Source organism: Mytilus californianus, unplaced genomic scaffold (genome assembly GCF_021869535.1).
Source record: "Mytilus californianus isolate M0D057914Y unplaced genomic scaffold, xbMytCali1.0.p SCAF_8, whole genome shotgun sequence".
Lineage (NCBI taxonomy): Eukaryota > Metazoa > Mollusca > Bivalvia > Mytilida > Mytilidae > Mytilus > Mytilus californianus.
In genome coordinates, this window is record NW_026262734.1 from 38,895,780 (window position 1) to 38,915,404 (window position 19,625).

Consider the following 19,625-nt stretch of genomic DNA (forward strand, 5'->3'; position numbering starts at 1 on the left):
TGTTTAGCTAATATATTAACACAATCAATATTTTATCAAAGCTTGAAATAGCAGTGACTTCTGCAGAAACAAACCTTATAACTATGGTAAATTTGATGTTAGACAAGCGAGACACAGGAAATACCTCGTCTACAAGCATTGACACGGGTGATGTGTCTGTCAGAGTAGTCAAAGCCAAAGGTCGTGATGTACCAATCGAGTACACCGCCCGAGATGCTGGATTTGCTCTTCCATTCTTTGAAACATTTCAAGATAAAAAGAGAAAGAAAAATGTATCTATAAATGTAAGTTCTACTTATGTTTGCATTAATCATTGTATTCATAATTAAAAAAATAATAAAAAAAACACGTGATAAATCTATCTTCTACGTCTGATGTTTTTTTGTATATGAAGTATTACACATAGATAACAAAAGATGGGAATAACAGTATTTAAATGTACATTTAAAAGCTATTAAAAGGCTATGAAAGGGTTATTATGTTTATCAACCAGATTCCTAAGAATTTCCTCGCCTGCTGATAAACAAACCTTTATTGACTGCTTCTGGAATGTTACTACATGCCTTTCCGTTATTGTCCGTTTATCACATGCAACTTCGTGCATTTCCGGAAATTTGTTTGTAAACATGACAGACGTGACAATAAATTTTTCAAACTAAGAACCTGATAATTGTTGTGATATGTCACATGATAAATCAAACGCTTGTTATATCAATAAAAACAATCAAAGTTAATAAATTTGTATTTGGTTGTCTGTAAATTATTATCTAGAAGTTCAAAGAAATACAAAATTTTAATAGTTCTTGTCTGTATTTCTTCTGCTGAATTATATGATAAAAAGATCATTACATGTCATTTTTCATATCACACCCTTTATCGGCCCTCGTTCATGATATCATCTCTCGAGCCTCCGGCTCTTGGGCTGATATCATGACCTAGGGCCGATAAAGGGTCTGATATGAAAAATGCCTGTAATAATCTATACTTACCGTTTGCATACAGCCTTTACCGAATGCTATTTGTATCGTTCACATTTAGTCTTAACTATACACGCATGGACAAAATGTTTTTCTCGTGTTGCATACTCTCGACTCGAAATGTATACTTGTGTATAAGTATACGATGGTTGCAACTTATTTTTGTGTTATTCTATGGTAAAAGCTACAAGACGTATCCACTAGGTTAAAACAAATAAAAGTTTCATATATTTCACAGGTTCTAGCCTACAAAGAAAGTCCATACCTACATGTTGATAACCCGGGAGTTGTAGGATCGTCCGTTATTAAACTCCACGTGCTCGACAAGAAAGGTAAAGAAGAGAAAGACATAGAAGACAAAGATGATCCTATTGATGTATATGTGAATACGAACAAATTAGACGAAGAAGGATACTTTGAAGATATGACAGAATCTCTGGCAGACTCTGGTGTGTATATAAGTTATGTTGACACCAACGAAACAGCAGAAGGATTTATGATGGAAATAAAACTAACTTCGTTGAAAATCTGTGATATATATTGTAAATATGAAAGCTATCCAGATGCAGATAACTACGAAATATATGTGCAGACTAAAGGAAAAAGTCGAATTAAGTACAGAGATCCACTTGACCTCAGAGTGACCTTTCAAAAACAGATACTAAAGATAACTGTAGCACCGAAAAAAGATGGAAATATGCAGCCTTTAGTTGTCACTGCTAGCTGCGAAGGTATTTATAAGTGTGTTCTGCGTATAAAAGATAATAAAATGTTAATTGCCAGCTGCTTGCCAGACAAATCTGTACTTTTTCATGTCTGCTTTAAATAAGGTATACCTCTGTCTCAAATGTTAATGAAAAAACTTTCTAATGGATTTTTTTGCAATCTTATGATAAAAATGAAACCCAAGGAAACCAATTATTTATAGTAAATTTTCATGAAAAAGATAATAATGAAATAATAGACTGTGTAGCAAACGAAAAGTGGTCTTATTATTTGAGCAAATAAACACGAATGAATTGGAGAAAGTTAAACAATGGACATTGACAAAAACTTGTTTTTTATTGATTTCGATTCAATTTTAACCATTTTTTTGTGTAAAGGTTATAATTATATCTCATATATATTTGTACATCTAGATGACAGAGCGGACAGCGATAGTGGTGGCGGACGACGTAAACGTGCAACTGGGTTATCATTAGGTAAGTAGAAATAGGTTCATCGTTGCAACACAAGCTGCCAACCGGACTGAATAAATCGGTATTCTTATGTCGTTTTGTTTTAAGCCTTACGAACACGGCACTTATGAAGGCGCAGATCCAGCCTTTTTGAATAGGGGATTCCAACCCCGGAACGAAAACATTCACATCATTAAAAAATAAACAGCTGCACCACGAGTGCATGATACGCCCGTCGTCTTGTGTGTGAGGTTTTATGCAATAATCATAAATCGTTTCTGAGATACGGCGCGACATGTGAAAACTTCCCTTTTTTATAAAAAAATCAATAACTCTAAAATAAAATTTTGAATCATCACCAAAAAGTATACAGATCTTTAGATTAATATAATGAAGAAGTGTGTAAAGTTTTAAGCAATAATCATAAATCGTTTTTGAGATACGGCGCGACATGTGACCCCCCCCCCCCTCTTTTTACAAAAATCTCAATAACTCTAAAATAAAATTATGAATCATCAGCAAAAAGTATACAGATCTTTAGATTAATATAACTAAGAAGTGTGTAAAGTTTTAAGCAATACTCATAAATCGTTTTTGAGATACGGTGCGACATGTGAAATAAACACCCCCCTGTTTTAGTTACAAAGTCCCGTAACTCAAAAAGTTTTAATCTTATTTTCACCAAAAAGTATACAGATCGATTGACCATCATAAGAAACAACTATGTTAAGTTTCATGAAATTTGGATAAGTCGTTCTCAAGTTACTGTGCGACATGTGGACGCCGGACAGACGGACAGACAGACAGACGGACGCCGGACATTTGTATACCATAATACGTCCAGTCAAAATTTTGACGGGCGTATAAAAAGCGGTTAAAAGATATCGAAAGGGGAGGAGTGGAGTCCAACCCCCAGAACACCCCCTGGCTCCGCCAATGTTTATGCCAGACACTATATTAGACTTTTCGAAGCTGTTTTCTGGTCGTCCAACATCGGTTTCATGCAGAAACAAGTTGGAAATGGGAGAACATTTAACGTCCTGTGTAGCAGAAATTTGTCTGAAATGGCGGACAGTCACAATTTGAGATTGCGAGAATGAGTTACACAAATGTATGGTGTTATGTCATTCTTTTCTCAGAACGACTTTACATATTCAACAGCTTGACAATGACGAGTTGTCACGTGTGAATGTAAATGATATGTCAGATACCTACTTTCTGTTTGATTTTTTCAATATGTTAAATGAACTTAAAATTTGTGGTCACAAATTTCTGCAATGCTGGTCAGCACATCAAAATTCATAAATTTTATCGTGTGTGTGCTTTTTGGTCGGACCCTACTGCTGGTCATACCGAAACTTAGAAATATGAATGGGGTATGCTTAGCTCGACAACGCGTGCATTTTTGTTCAACATTTTTAGAAAGGTTGACCGTAGATCGAGTCATTTTCTCATTTGTGTAATTTTCTTTATATATTCGCGAATGCATACAATTCGCGAAATTTCTTATTGCATAAAAATGTCTTGTATACTTATAGACATGCAAATCTGTTCAAATAGCAAAAATTAGACACAGCGGTAAATCAACTGACCTTTTTAATGAAAAAATCGCAAACAAAAGCCTACGCGAAAATGTTCCGATACAGATGCGGATCCTAGATTTCGAAAGGGGGCACCAACAAGGCAACGTCATGAGTGGGCCGCAAATGTAGCTCTATAATGGGGGAGGCTTAAATCCGACTCTGCGATATATGTAATGTATACGAGTGCTTTTACTTAGATTAGACACGTTATGCTTTAGTTAAAGCCCCCAATGTTCTTTTCAGTATCAACTACACGAGGCTTCTTCAACCAGATCAGTATAACTGTGCACCGATCTAGTGTGTACTGTAGTTTAATATCCTCAGTTTTTCATTGTTTATATTGGATTATCTTGGGAATAATTTAGAATAGAAAAGGATTTCAGGTTATCATTGTTTCGTCTTATGTTATTACTATCACTTGGTCGATACCTCTACTGGTTCCCCGAGAGTATCACCACCTCAGTAGTCAGAAGTTCGGCAATGGCACGGAAATTACGGATACTGTTCTATTTTATTTTGCTGTTATAAAATTTCGGAATCATTTAGATTAAGGTTTGGCCTTTCTTTTGGTCCTTCTTGGTTTTGTCTTCTTTTAAAGGTTTGTATTAGCTTTTGGACTTTCAAATATTACTGTAGACACATTAATTGTCGATATGCGCATCTGGTGCAATAAAATTGGCACCGTTAATGTTGTTATTACAAATGTACAATGTAAGTCCTTGGTCTCTGGACAAAAGATTAAGAGATATGACTTAAGTACAAGAAGATATCCAAACAACAGCACACCACAGCACACCTCAATGGAAAAAATATGGACCAATGTACTGTCATGTTCTTAAATGAAAATATAATTAGTCTAGGACAAAGATAATTGACCGAGACTGAAAACAAGGGAAATAATTGAACGTCACACAAAAAAACCTGAATTTATAGAAACATTAAATGAATAAGATACCGAGGACAACCAAGAGAAACATTGATCTAATGTGCTGCGTATACGCAGCGGCTAATTATATATAAAACTTTAAGGTACACGTTAAAAACGGAGAGACAAGATCAGCAAAACCTCATAAGTATAATACGGAAATAGTCTACTGTGTTTATTTAATGCCTGCGATCTCAATTAAAATGTAATATTGGTTTCATGAATTTACACTGAAGTAGTGTATACATTTATTGAAAATTCTGTTTACAATGACATCTGCCTTAAATGACGAAAACACATTTTCTTTTTAAAGTTAAACATCAATTTAGAACGGGAATTTTAAACGTTCGGACACTAGAGGACGGATCTGGAAATTGGACATCAAATGACCGGTTAAAGGTAAATTTGTATGTTTGCAGATGCATACAGAAGACATTATTTATAATTACTTCAAAAGTTATGTCTGCCACTAATACAAAGTGGTCTATACGTACCCATAACTGTGCCTGATTTTCACAAAAATATATAATTCCGTTCAAAAAAAGATTTAAAAAGTAAAAATTTATCACGAATTAAAATATTAAAATACGTATTTAATGAAGTAATGGCACTTATATTTCTGTTTTTCATTTTGAAAATTGCTAAAAGGACTCAAAGAATATGCAAAATGCGCAGGGCAAGCAGTTGAAATAACAAATAGATGTTATAACAATAGATAATCTCTGTACTCGAATTCATCATTTTTTGGTATATCTTTCTAAATACCTATAAATATTGAACCTTTTGCTTGTTATGACATCAGACGTATATCAAGATTTTGGATTTCTAAACTTTTTGTCACGAGCGTTCATGATGAAGTAAACTCATCATAGGTATCTGGATAACAAATGTGTACGTCAGACGCAAGTTTCGTCTACAAAAGACTCATCATTGACGCTCGAATCAAAAAGGTTAAAAGGGCAAATAAAGAACGAAGTTGAAGAGTTAATGATCATTCCAGTTTTATCGCACGGATATTAGATCATTACGTACTACGTTTTTATAAGCAATGCCTCTTTTAGAGTTTTATTTATTTGTACTGTGTTTTTTAAATGCACTAAATATACCTTTATTTACAGGACATCGGAGCTGACAGTGGGAAAATCCAATTTAAAAGTAATTTCTTTGGAACATTTTCAGCCGACATGTTTTTCATTGGACCTACTCCTATAGACTTCTCAAAACTCTTTGCCAATTTCACATCATCATTCGAGGACAGTCCGTATGCATTTGCAGCTATCGTCTGCATCATTATCATATTTGGTCTTCTGACAATTCCTTTGTATCGATCGGACAAGAGTGATGAAATTATGGTAATATATTGCAATCTTTGTTTTAGCCCTTCTGTTTTTACATGTTAAATCACAAAACAAAAACCACGTCATGCTGAAAATTGAATATTGGTATACCAAAATAATTTCATACACTGGTTTATAAACATATGTCGATAGTTAAACTTATAACGTACTTTTAAGTAAGTAAGTAAGTAAAATTTGTGTATTTTTAAGTAAGTAAGTAAGTAAAGTTTATCAAGTGTCGGAACATATGTACAATAACGAATAAAAATGCGCTTAACTTGCAACCGGCTATAACATGTTTACAAAACATCACAATACAATAAGGTTTCAACTTAGACAAGTACACATAAGCATAAAAATGTAAGCACATATAACTGAAAAATAAGATTAGCACACAAATTTTTTTTTTATGTTACCAAGACATTGATGGCATTTTGTTTTTCACATAAAAGATATATTTTGTTTCAGTTATTTCTGAAACTGCGGTTGTCGGTTTTTATTTGGTCACTTTTTGTGAAATAGCAAATACGTGATTTAAATTTTAGCCTTTGGAAAATATTCGGGAGGAAGATTGAACATGACGTTGATCCAGAAAATGGGTCATATCACGTCTGCTTATTTTCACATAGAACACAACAAATCTAAATTGACCTTAATCTTTGAATACTTAGTAATATAAGAATATTAGCTTCGCTATTTCTACATGGATTTCTATATTTCTGAATTTCAATTTATTTAGGACTCGAATTCCATACAATATAAAACCGGAATTTATACTTATCGATGCCAAGTTATACTTATCGATGCCAATTTATACTTATCGATGCCAATTCATACTTATCGATGCCAATTTATATTTATCGATGCCAATTTATTTCTAGTGGAGTTTCCTACCTTTGATGGATAATATACACTCCGCAGCAGTAGTGTACTTTATATCTGTAGAGACTTCTATGACGTCTCCTAAAGTTATGAAATCATCGGTGTACGTTAATATCATTGGAAAAGATGGTCCGTCTGGTACCCGTAGATTAGACGACGGCACACGACAGGTAAGGTGCAATGTATTGGATACAAAACAATTAGAAGAAAATTAATGACATGTACTCACGTTCATGAACTTATGTTAAATATTCGGCTTTTACTCATTTTGGCAAAGAGTGCTATGAGAGAATGGTAGGATTTCAAGTCTTTCAAATAAAAAAATTGATATACAAATGCGTTTTTCTTTTCGATGATGTATCTGTCGACTATGGTTCGTTTATAAAAAAAAAGTGTTTTAGTATTATTAAAGAAAAAGAGGAGAAAGATAACAAACTAAGAAACAAAACCTCATAATTCAAAAAGAGGCGGCAAAATCTTGGTTAGAATGAAAAAAAATGACAAAAAGGCAAACACCAGTGTACAAAACGCTAAATTAAAAAAATAAATACTGAGCAACACAGAAAGTAAAATAACAGAAATACCGAACTCCATGGAAAATTTAAAACGGAAAGTCCCTTATCAAATGGCAAAATCAAAAGCTCAAACACGTCAAACGAATGGAAAACAACTGTCATGCTCATGAATTGGTACAGGCATTTCCGTATGTAGAAAATGGTGGATTAGACTTGGTTTTATAGCTAGTTTAACCTCTTCCCACCTAAAAACGTAGTTTGATTTCGGGTGCTCCTAGCATCAAACATGCAAATCACATTCATACTTTTCATCGGAGATATAATGTTGAAATAAAATTCTGAAAGTAATATTTGATAAATTATTTTATAGTGCGAATTGAACAAAAATGTTATTTATAAATTGATTGATATTTTGCAATAAGAATAATTTAACATGTTTTCGTTTTGATAAGAATTTTAAACGTGGAACATCATCGCATTTTGAAATGAGGCTAAATAAAGATCTTGGAGACTTAAAGACAATACAAGTGTGGCATGATAACGTTGATGAAAAAACAGCATGGCATTTACGGAAAATCACTGTTATAAAGGCAAATTCAGCGGAAAGGTATAAAGTAAAGATTAGTATTTAAAATTAAGGATGCCGTTAATATAATATTCATTAATTGCACATCCTACTATTTATTGACAAAAATGACACTATTTTACTCTCAAAAACATTAAAGTTAATTGTAACATGAATGGTAATTTTTCCTTTGATCTTTGAATGAGTTAACCTCGGTTATTTTTAGAGGAGTGCGTTAACTGAATGGTTTTTACATCGTGATGACCGTGAGGGCATTCCGATGTACTGCTATCGCCTAGATTTCCATTGCGTAACTTTCGTTTTGGGTTTGTAACTGATCTATAAACATGATAAATACGCGGATATTTACAAGTGCAAAATAACATTCCTTATCGTTTGTTATAAATACATCTCTTCAATGAATACTGATAACCAATATTTTTGTTTAGAACATAAATTAATAATATGAAAATGTTTTATCGTTAGATATATATATAAGTAAAAAATCATTGATATGGTAAAGCATGGGGAAGAATATCTCAAGAACATTTTGCGACAATCCCGGCAAGGACCGGTAACTCTGCATGGAAGATTGTTTTTGCGGGAAAATATGAATGCCTACTCATATCCAATCTTTTAGAAAAATCGAATTTTTACAGAAGAGTGTCCACCATGCACTTGCACTGCACTCTTATTATAATAGTAGAATAGAATGATATACAAATGGATGAAAATTATATATACATGTAACTGTTATATTATTAACCCTTTCCAGGCGAACGGCATCGCCGCTCATGCGCCGAACGATGCCTCAAGACATCGCCGGTGGGAGGCCGAACGATGCCTTCAGGCATCGTGGATTCGTGAAAATGGCCATGTTCAGTTAACGAGCTTCGTGTTCCTCCCCCTCGTATTTTAGCATAGTAATTCGATATATTCTGAAATCAGTAGGTTTTATGGTTTCTTTTGAGTTACTTTTTGATTCAGGAAAGTGGGAGATAACAAATAAACAGCTGAAAATCGAGTGAATTTGTTTTCAAAATCTGCCGCCATTTTCGTCAATGTGGGACAAACCATGACGAAAGCGTTTCAGTCGTATATGAAAGTATTTTGATGTTTAATCAACTTTTTTTGAAGAGGAAACAACATAAGTACATCGGTAATTAATTCTTACATGTCTCAAAGCTTGTAAAAGTATTTAATTTTCGCGAACAGGGGCTGCATTCCGGTCGTTGTGTTTGTTGACACTGACAAGGGGCGTGGTTTCAATACTTTTGTTTTTGTCGGCAAGAACTCGACTGAACATACGATTAAACCCGATCATACTTTTCACATTGTTTCATGGGTCAAATTCCTTTTAAGGAAAGTCTAAATAAAGCTAACCAATCGTGTTTCTTCTTTGCAAAATTACGTCTTACTTGTAGTAAAAATTGACCTAATTTTTAGAAAATGGCGCTTGAGAAGTTGTGAAAAATCGAGAGTTCTGTCTATGATTTTTTTTCAAGTTTTCAGTTATTAAAATATAACAAGCAAGTGAACGGTATCGCATACTGTTTTCTTGAAATGAAGTAGGTAACTATAATATATAACAACAATCCAGTGTATACTGATTTGTATCACTACAATATACTATTTATCACGGTGAGGTTGAATTTCCTGTAATTTATTCATCATCAACGCACGAACCTGTCTCAGAAAAAAAATATCTCTGTACATTAACCTCAGTTTCAGGTATAGAGATGTGATTGTTTTCTGTGACAAGTGCTTTTGACAATCCACATGAACTTGCGGTCATCCGATGCTCAGTACTTCAGTACTTTGATTTAGTTATTGCACTCTCAAGTCCCACTGTGTGTCGCTTGTCATAGGAAAAGCATCGAATAGGAGGAGCTTAGACCAGTGCTCTAACTTCCATCTCAGAAGTAGTTATTTCACTGTCTAGCTCCGCCTCCTTGGCCTAGTAAACAATGAAATCTATGACCATAAAATGTCCTAAAAATTTAAACAAATGATGCATACACAACAATATATATATAAATAAAAAATCCGGAAAGGGGGTGGGGGACCTACGCTAACGCTAGCCAAACTTATAAACCTGACCCTGTTCACTATACTTGAAACAAATGAATGCCCGAGGAGAGCTACAAAAAGGAATAACGTGGTCTATAAACGAAGAGGCGATATAGATAAATTGTTGGACACTTGTTTTTATCATGTCAAAATAAATATTCCAAAAAATTGTCACTTGATATTATTATAGTCGTTTAATTTCCTCCACTTTTAAAAGGTATATATCTCCGTGAATTGAGCATGCTTAAAAATATTACTATTTACACTTCAATAACACAAAAATCACTCTCTGGTCTTTTAAAATCATTGAAGAAAGTTTCACGGCTACAATTCATTTACATGTACATCTATCATTAATCAAATCCTACTAACAAATCCGATCCATGAGATAAAAGACGTTTTGTCAAAGAAAGCGCCACTATTTGATTGACATATGTAATTCATGAAAAGTACAGTTAAGTTAAACTTTTAACCTTGACATGTGCCATCGCCCATTAATGTTACAAATCATTTATAGCCACGCCTTACTCATTAACATATTTAATCCACTCAAAGCGACGATTTTCGTGAATCAAACACGTTAATTCGTAAAAGGCGTGTTATATATATAACAGGTCCTTAGATAAACAGCTTATTTATTGGTAGAAAAATACAAAGTAAGGAAAAAAATATAAAACCTTGGACACAAAACATAATTACTTATGATTGATTGTTGGTGTTTCACGCCAAATTCAGCACTATTGGATTTTTTGCGACGGCCAGTTCTCATTGATGGAGGAAGGCGGAGTGCCCGGTGAGAACCACCGACCGTCATAAGGAAAACTAACAGTCCTAGTCAAATTATGATTGAAGTCGAACGTACCTGCCACGTGCGGTGTTCGAACTCACAACCTCAGCGTTGACAGGCTAGCGAAACATTAGATGAATTACTTAGACCACTCGGCCACCGAGGCCCACATAAACATAATGAATTAAACACGTAAAATATTAAGAGAACAGAAACATTAATTAAGATATTGCATTTACATTATTTACAACATGTTATGTTCCTAATTTAATGTTTCAACTCCCTCAGGTAAAGTTTACCTTAGATGGATTTGGCTATTTTTAAGTCCTTTTTGGTTATATAGCTCTTCAACTGTTTCGGTTCCTATACATCATTGGCTTTCAAATATTCGACTTTGAGCGTACTTGATGAAGGTAAATCCAGAAAAGCACGTCGGATGCATGAACTTTATAACGTTATGTTTTCATTTTTTAATGAATATTTACAGATATATATTTTTGTGTGGTAAATGGCTATCTTTAGATAGCGAAGACGGCAAAACATGGCGAAGTGTAGAAGTCCTCGATGAAAATGATATTGAAACAGATACATTATTTTATAATTTGACTCAAAAGAAACTATTTGATGATCATTTGTGGATGTCGCTTTTCAAAAGACCCAGATGTAGTCGGTTTACAAGAGTTCAGAGGTTATGGTGTTTATTGGCCCTATTGTTCCTGGCTATGATATCATCTGCCATGTGGTATGACACACCAGATGACAACAAGATGCAGACGATAAGTGTTGGGCCGCTTAAGTTAAACTACAAACAATTTTACGTTGGATTGATGTCTGGTCTTATAGCACTGGTTCCAAGTATGTTATTAGTGTTAATATTTAAAAACCGAAAATTCAAGGGAGAAAAAACTGCCGGTTGTCATGTACCGTGGTGGTTTATTTTTCTGGCTTACATTCTGGTATTTTTGTGTGTCGGTACAAGCGGAACGTTTGTTTTCCTATACTCCCTGCAATGGGGAGGACCCAAGTCATTAGAATGGATGGTTTCATTTGTATTGGCAATTTTCCAGAGTGTTATTATCCTAGAACCTGTTAAGGTGAGCATTGGATTATTTTTCATATATTTCTTATATACGTGTAATCAGCAATACAACAATAAATATGAATTACAAGTCAACCTAAGTTTCTGCATTAATATCTTAAAAACGTATAAAAAAAAAAAAACAGCAAAAACAAAAACAACAATTACTTGAATAATCCTATTACGATATAATGTATACAAACATTAGTTTAAAAACCCCAAGGTTTAACTTGGGTGCAAACAGTATGTCTTGTACTACATCCACCCGGCAATAACACCCATGCGTAGAGGGGTGTCCGTTTCGCAAATACGCAGTCGCGATAGGGATTTTATAGTCCGATTTATTGTGTGTGATTGGCACGTTCTCTGAAATAAAAGAACCCTTTCAACAACTCTTTTAGGGGTTCGCAGGTGATCTGTATCACAGCAAACTTTCTGTCCCTATCCAACATACTAGTATTCTTATTTTGCATTGGTAGTCGAATTCTCGCATTCATCCTAGACGATCACTTTGAACAGACTTATAAGATTAATTGTAAATTTGATCTCCTCCAAAATTTGCATGATATATTTCAAACTGGACCATAAGCAATTCAGTAATCACTACCAATTTTAGTAAAATGTGGTACACAAATAAGAACATGCAATGCAATGTGATATAATAACAGGAGTCATATAAAATAGACATTGTGTATACACACTGGGAGCAGTACACTAGCAATACAATTCGGTCCTTACAAAATCTATCAGCTAATATTTGAATTCATGGAAGAAACCATCGACCATAATTCTAATAAATTCACAAGGTTCTGGTATAAACAAACACGACCAAAGGTTGCAGGTCTTGACAATTTTTACCTTGATCGGACATTTAACTGAAACAGGAGTTTTTATAAGCAGATTTTGTCATTTCTGTATGCACTTAAATTGTATTTTGTTTTATTTAGGCAATATTATTAGCCATTTTTGTAGCATGTCTATTTAAAAAGATGGGAAGCAGGGAATTAGCCGACAAAAACATGGTAATTCCGGTTGTAGAAACAATTAAAGATGTGACAGATCTTGGTAGGTTACCAAAGATTAAACTTGTTCTAAAATTGACAACATTAATTACTAATTGAAATGAAAAAAGACATTTTCAGAAGATGATAAAAAATAATACAATACCTGGCCGTGCCAGTGACAAGAATCGACGACAGTATGATAGATCAATGATATAGTTTAATACCTTATTTACATATATTTGATAAGAGATTGCAAAGTACGAAAACAATATCACAAAAAGGGAAAGGTAGGTCCTTCCTCGTCGTATATTCAAAATGCTCAAAACTGTAATTTTGTTCTCACCATTTACTTATGTTCAGCTATTTGTTTGGTTATTTCATGTTTTTAATTGATTGTCTCAATCCGGATGTTCTTTTTAATACAGAAAAAGGGGAGGAAACACTTACCCAACAGGAATCGTGCATATATCCTGATTTTCCTGGGTTAGAGAAAGAAGATGCTGAACTAGTTGTTGCTCGTCAACAAGCACAGATTGACAAACGAATGTGGTCAAAATTTCAGTCCTGGTTAGGAATGCTGCTATATGTGGTACTAGTGTCCCTTATTTGTTCGCACAGTGATGTACCAACAGCCTATCGTCAGAATGAACATTTATTGCAAACCATTTCTACAACTTATACAGTGAGTATATCATACTGAAACATTTGATCTGTGCGAAGCGCTATTGTTGATTAATTTATATAAGGAACACTTTGAACTAACTGTCAGTAACTGCGAGTACTTTCATATCTGTACTTAGTGTCTTTTTGTTTTTGGGATATACAATACCCGTCCACGTCCACTTTGTGTTTTGTTAGATGTATTTCTATTTGTATTCATCTGATGAGTTAAGCCTTTTTCAACTGATTTTTATAGTTAGATGATTTATAAACAGTATTTGGGGATGAAGTAAGCACACATATCATGATTTCTTTCGGTTATTTCATAGTGAATGATCATCAGTGATTAAGATGTCTTGAGACAATGTTGTGTCGTCCGACATGTCTTAAAATAAAAAAAATAAAAAACTTATTTATCTCAAGAGATGTCAGGAAACGCGTTTGCTATGTTTTATCGTTTTGTACCTGTCTCTTTGGTTGATTATTAGTAATGACAACTTTCCCTCATGTCTCATAGCAACCATTATTAAATAGCCCAAAATGAATGATCTAAAGTATAACGTTTTGATTCTCCTACACTTTATATTTCATTTTAAGCCTAATTCAACCAATGAGATTTACGACTGGATTAAAACTACCTTTAACCGTGCTGTTTACCCCAAGTGGTGGGAATCAGAAGATGACGAACTTTTACGACGAGCATACATACAGAGATTTACGCTAAATACGTACAATTTTCGTATCACATTGTCACGTTTGCGCCAAGTCAGAGTTCAGGGTATGTAAATTTAGAAATCAAGATAATAATTTTCTGTAAATATACCGTTTTTCAAATTTTGATAAACATTAAGGTTTTCTACCCACAGACAAAGATAACCATTTCCAGATTTGGCTAAATGTTTTGGCATTTTTGGGTTACAGTGCTCTAAAACTTTTTGTAGGTCATTGAAGAGTCTTATGTAGATGAGAATCGGGTAAGGCGTAACTGCTATCTTTGATGAGTTTTTGCAAATTATACCTTTATAAACTGTAAATTAGATAAGGATAGGCAAACAATGTATTTTAATATAAACACAAATTTTAAAGGGCACTAGCTACGAGATATATAAAAAATCTAAGCTATGACTTTTTTTGTTCAATCATTAATGAAAGTGAAATAGTGAAATAATAATTTGCTTTTAGCAGCCAGTATGGTTCAAATTTGTCAAAATAAGCTATGAAACATTGATGATGAATTATTCACTGGCAAGTGAATAATTCGACCTCATTGAATCCGTATTCATGTGAACTTCAATTTAACCCCTTAGCTAGAGATGGATAACGCATGAATTGTGCGTGTTCTGTTATTCAAAGGAAAGGAATGTCAACATTGAAAGTGAAACAAAAGTAAATCATTTGATTGACTGATTCGATCCACAAAAAATCATTCTTATAAAGGTAAGAACGATGTTTAACATATATTTTTAATCTATAATATGAAATTAAACAGACCTAGTAAAATCCAATTGCACGTATTCACTATCTATTTATATCTATATTTATGTTTATATCGCTTATATGAGCATCGGAGGTCTTCGGAGGTCAACTCGATAGTTAATTAGATGGCGTCTAGACCAAAATACACACGAAACGAAGCTACATATTATCGAGCCCATGCCCTGTAAATTGTTTATTTTATACTTTTTTATAATTTGGATAAATGTTTTACATTGTTATAAATCAAATATGAGAATTTGAGTCAAATCGGTGATCAAGAATTTGACAGCTAGTGCCCCTTTAATGAAAGAAGGGATAGTTTTATTAATCTTCAATTAAATACAACATGAAAACAACAGTCACATACGCAAATAACTGCTATCAAGACATCAAGTCGTGTAAACTGCAGCAACTACTCTAAAAGCAGAATCTAGGAAAGTAAATAAACAAAACTTATATCATAAGTCGCAATAATATGTATATATATCGATATCATATATCTAAATATATACGAAAATTGGTAGCACTGTGGTATTTGTTATTGTCTAGTAATGTTTTAACAGGTAACTGTAGTGTTCCAGATGTAACAAGGAACGCAGTTGATACATGCATACCAACTTTCAGTGAAAAGACGACGGAAACCGGACATTTTTGTACTTGTGAGTGTATATTTGAATACAACAAATCGTATTTCCAAATTATTTTGTTAATATAAAACGACATGTAGTTAAACCATGTCGCAAAAAGGGAAACAATGTAAAAAGGAATTTTGGCAGGAATCAATATTTGTTTCTTTCATACATTTATTTTTTATGCCCCACCTACGATAGTAGAGGGGCATTATGTTTTTCGGTCTGTTCGTCCGTTCGTTTGTCCGTCCGTTCGTTCGTCCGTCTTTCCCGATTTAGGTTTAAGTTTTTGGTCAAGGTAGTTTTGATGAATTAGAGTTTTGACCCCAATTTCACGGTCCACTGAACATAGAAAATGATAGTGCGAGTGGGGCATCCGTGTACTATGAACACATTCTTGTTTAACCTATCACGCATGAGAATAACGGCGCATCTGTCGTAATCAATATGTTATTAATTGCATATTTGACCAAAAATGTTCAAGCAATGTGTATTATTAAGTAAAATCGAAAAAGAACAAAGGCCTAACACACGAATAATTTGGCAAACATCAATATAGTCGTCTGATCCGTAAATTTACCGATTGTGTCCTCTTCAAGATTGTGACCTTTGGACTGATTATTGATTGGCATGGCGGTTGATGCATGCATAACAGCAGACACTTACCCTGTTTACCCACACGGTCTCGCATTTTTTTGGAGTTGATGCGATTCCCTCAGTGTTTGTTGTTTTCCCTTCATTTTTATCTGATTCATGAAATTTGAACATCGGTAAACTAAAATTAGCCAAGGTGTTTTGAAAAGACGTATGTCGTTTTCTTATGTTACTTATTTCGTTATTAGCGAAAGCATGTACAGTTATAAAATTTTGACAGTCATGTATAACATGTGAATGCCTAATTTTTTTAATTAAATGGAATTCGCGTTATTTTTATTGACAAACTTATATTTCAAGATGAAAATGAAAATAAAAATTACGGAGTCAAAAAGGTTGCCTCTGTTCAATGCACTAAGAAATTAACTTTGAACTGAAACGGCATTTTTACTTTTAAATCGATTGTAATAGACCAATCAATGAAGTAGTGATAATAAATCATGTTCTTTCTCGCAGAAATTTGTCGGCTCACTTTTCATACAATACCTTGCGTACAAATAAGGTCTCCTCAATCTATATAACATTTTAACATACCCAATTGTCTGAGGAGTAATCAACCATTTGCCTTTCGTTGTAACAAGAGTTTTTATAACAAAATTAAAAAGAAAGCACTGCAATTAAGAACTATTACTCACGAGGTTCACGGCGCATCTGTCGTTGAAAAATAACGAAGGTGTTTTGAAAAGACATATTTCGTTTTCCTATGTTGTTACTTTTTTAGATATTGACGATAGCATGTGCTATTATACTATTTTTTGCAGTCATGTATAAAATGTGAATGACCAATGTGTGTTTTTTTAAATTAGATGGGATTTGCTTTATTATTATTGAAAATAAAAATGACGGAGTCAAAAAGATTGTCTGCGTTCAATGCACTAGGAAATACATTTGTGAACTGAAACGGCTTTGTTTTCTTTAAATCAGTTGTAATAATCTAATCATTGGAGAAGTGAAAGTAAATCATGTTCTTTCAGTAAATTGCCAACTCACTTTTCATACAATACCTTGCGTACAAATAAGGTCTCTTCAATTCATTTTGATAATATTTAAGGAGCTGGTACATCTTGTGCAAAACAATAAATACCCAATTGTCTGAAGAGCATTTCTGGATTGATTTCTAACGATTTAAAATGTATTACCACGACAATTACAGAAAAACGACTAAATGTTCACATGACACACATGTTCTATGCTTAGGCAATCATCATGATGTTAACTTAAAATTAATGTTCAAACTGAAATGCGTGTACTGGTGACCACATTATTCGGCAGTGTATACTTCATTCTTTCAATTTGCATTCAGCAATGAAAACACAATAAAGAGTACAAACAAACTAAAGGGACTGAGTGTTCTTTGGATAATTGTTTTCTCACGTTTGTCATTTCAGCATGGGAAGAGTTCAACGAAACAGGTTGTTTTGACGAAAACGAGGAATTTCAATATAGTTTTCTTCATAACTTCGGTGAAAGCAAATCTGCGGGAGATTTGAGTTACACAGGGAAACATGGAAAATACGGACCAGACGGGTATTATATTGATCTTGGACCAAAACAGAGCCTAGTTAAACAATATGTAAACTTGCTACAGGAAAGCAATTGGATTGATTATCGCACAAGGGCACTGTTCCTTGATGTAGTGACGTATAATGCTAATACACGTTTATTCAGTCACATTAAAATTGTTTTTGAACTCCCAACAACAGGAAGTATAACCTTGACAACGGAAGTATGGTCTGCTAATCTCTATCCTTACGTGTATGCATTAGACTACGTTGTACTTTTGCTTCAATTCATTTTTATTATTGTTTGGCTTGTACGGTTTGTTTTATTCATTGTAAATCTGTATCGTTTGAAAACACGTGCTTTAATACGTATATCAACCTATTTACGTTTGATGGAATTGACCTTTGGTGCTGCAGCTATCGTGTGCTGTATACTTAGAATAGATGCTACAATATCAGCTATAGCAATCTTAAAGAAAAGCATAGGTAAGAAGGAGTTATGTTAATTTCATGTAAATGTTATTTATCACAGACTGTAAATCATATATAACATTCAAATTTAATTCTTAAGTAAAAATATAAGAATCCTGATCAAAGTAGAGAATATTGTCAGTAGTTTAGTTATATCCTAATGATTTAGTTCAAGGAGGAAATCATGGTGATAGCAGATTATCGGTAGTTTTGACCGGGGGCGTTTGAAGTTTGACATACGTATATAAGATATGATAATGATAACAATATATATATATTGGATTATCTGCTAAATCGACAAATCGCTTTACTTTTAGTTTCTAAATCTGAATAACCGACATATTTTATTTCTATGATTTGTCAATATAAAAATTGAACATTGGTTTTTTGAGAATTTATTCGAAATGAACGCAAAAGTATCAACGGTACCAATTTATTGCACAAGATGCGCATTTCGACAAATATGTCTCTTCAGTGATGCTCGGGCTCTAAGTAAGTGAAAAAATTAATACGAACGTTGAAAATCTAATGAAACCAAATATGACAAAACTGACGCCAAATAAAGGCAACAGTAGTATACCGGTGTTCAAAAGTCATAAATCGATTGAGAGAAAACAAATTCGGGTTACAAACCAAAACCGAGGGAAACACATCAACTATAAGAGGAAAACAAATGAACAACAGGAACACCGAAGTGCAACAAAACAAACGCCAACACACATAAAAACGAAATATTTGATAACAACTGCCATATTCCTGACTTGGTACAGGACATTTAAGAATAAATGGTGTGTTGAACCTGGTTTCATGGTTGCCAAACCTCCCGCTTTATGACAATGTTAAAAAATATCGCTAAAACACTACGTGACAGAAATAAATCACAAACACACGCAAGAACATTCATAACAGAGAAACGCACAAACAAATAATGTAATGGTCGACACAACATGCAAACCAAAGAACAACAACGAACATATACCACCAAATACGGACAACATTCAGCTGTGTATGAGGACGATACATTCCTTGTTTAAAAAGATTTTCAATATTTTATAGTACATTGTAGTTATTTTCAGTAAAAAAGTATCCGCATTTTTATATCAGTCCACCAGCAGATGAAACGACCAGTGACAAAAATAACTTTTCGTGGCAAAACATTATTGTTCACTGACTTTCATCTCGACAAAAATGAAAAAAACAGCGTTCAATTCTACAATAAAGGTTATAACTCTTACTGGAGAGAATTTGTTTACACTATTGCACTTTTAAAAATTTCGTTGAGTGCATGTAAGCTTCAATTTAAATTAGTCATTTTGTGAATAATTATATAAA

General features: G+C 33.6%; 1 protein-coding gene and 1 long non-coding RNA gene across 2 annotated transcripts; both read left to right on the forward strand.

The window, feature by feature from the left end:
* The first annotated feature begins 83 nt into the window (after positions 1–83).
* Positions 84–6,575, forward strand: LOC127712011 (uncharacterized). Its single transcript, XM_052218168.1, has 5 exons — positions 84–284; positions 1,216–1,708; positions 2,117–2,179; positions 4,977–5,062; positions 6,546–6,575. The coding sequence occupies exons 1-5, from the start codon at positions 84–86 to the stop codon at positions 6,573–6,575; spliced, it is 873 nt and encodes a 290-aa protein (XP_052074128.1).
* Positions 6,576–11,313: 4,738 nt separating this feature from the next.
* On the forward strand, positions 11,314–12,962 carry LOC127712123 (uncharacterized). Its single transcript, XR_007986954.1, has 2 exons — positions 11,314–11,913; positions 12,845–12,962. It is a non-coding gene; the product is annotated as an uncharacterized LOC127712123 (long non-coding RNA).
* Positions 12,963–19,625: the final 6,663 nt, after the last annotated feature.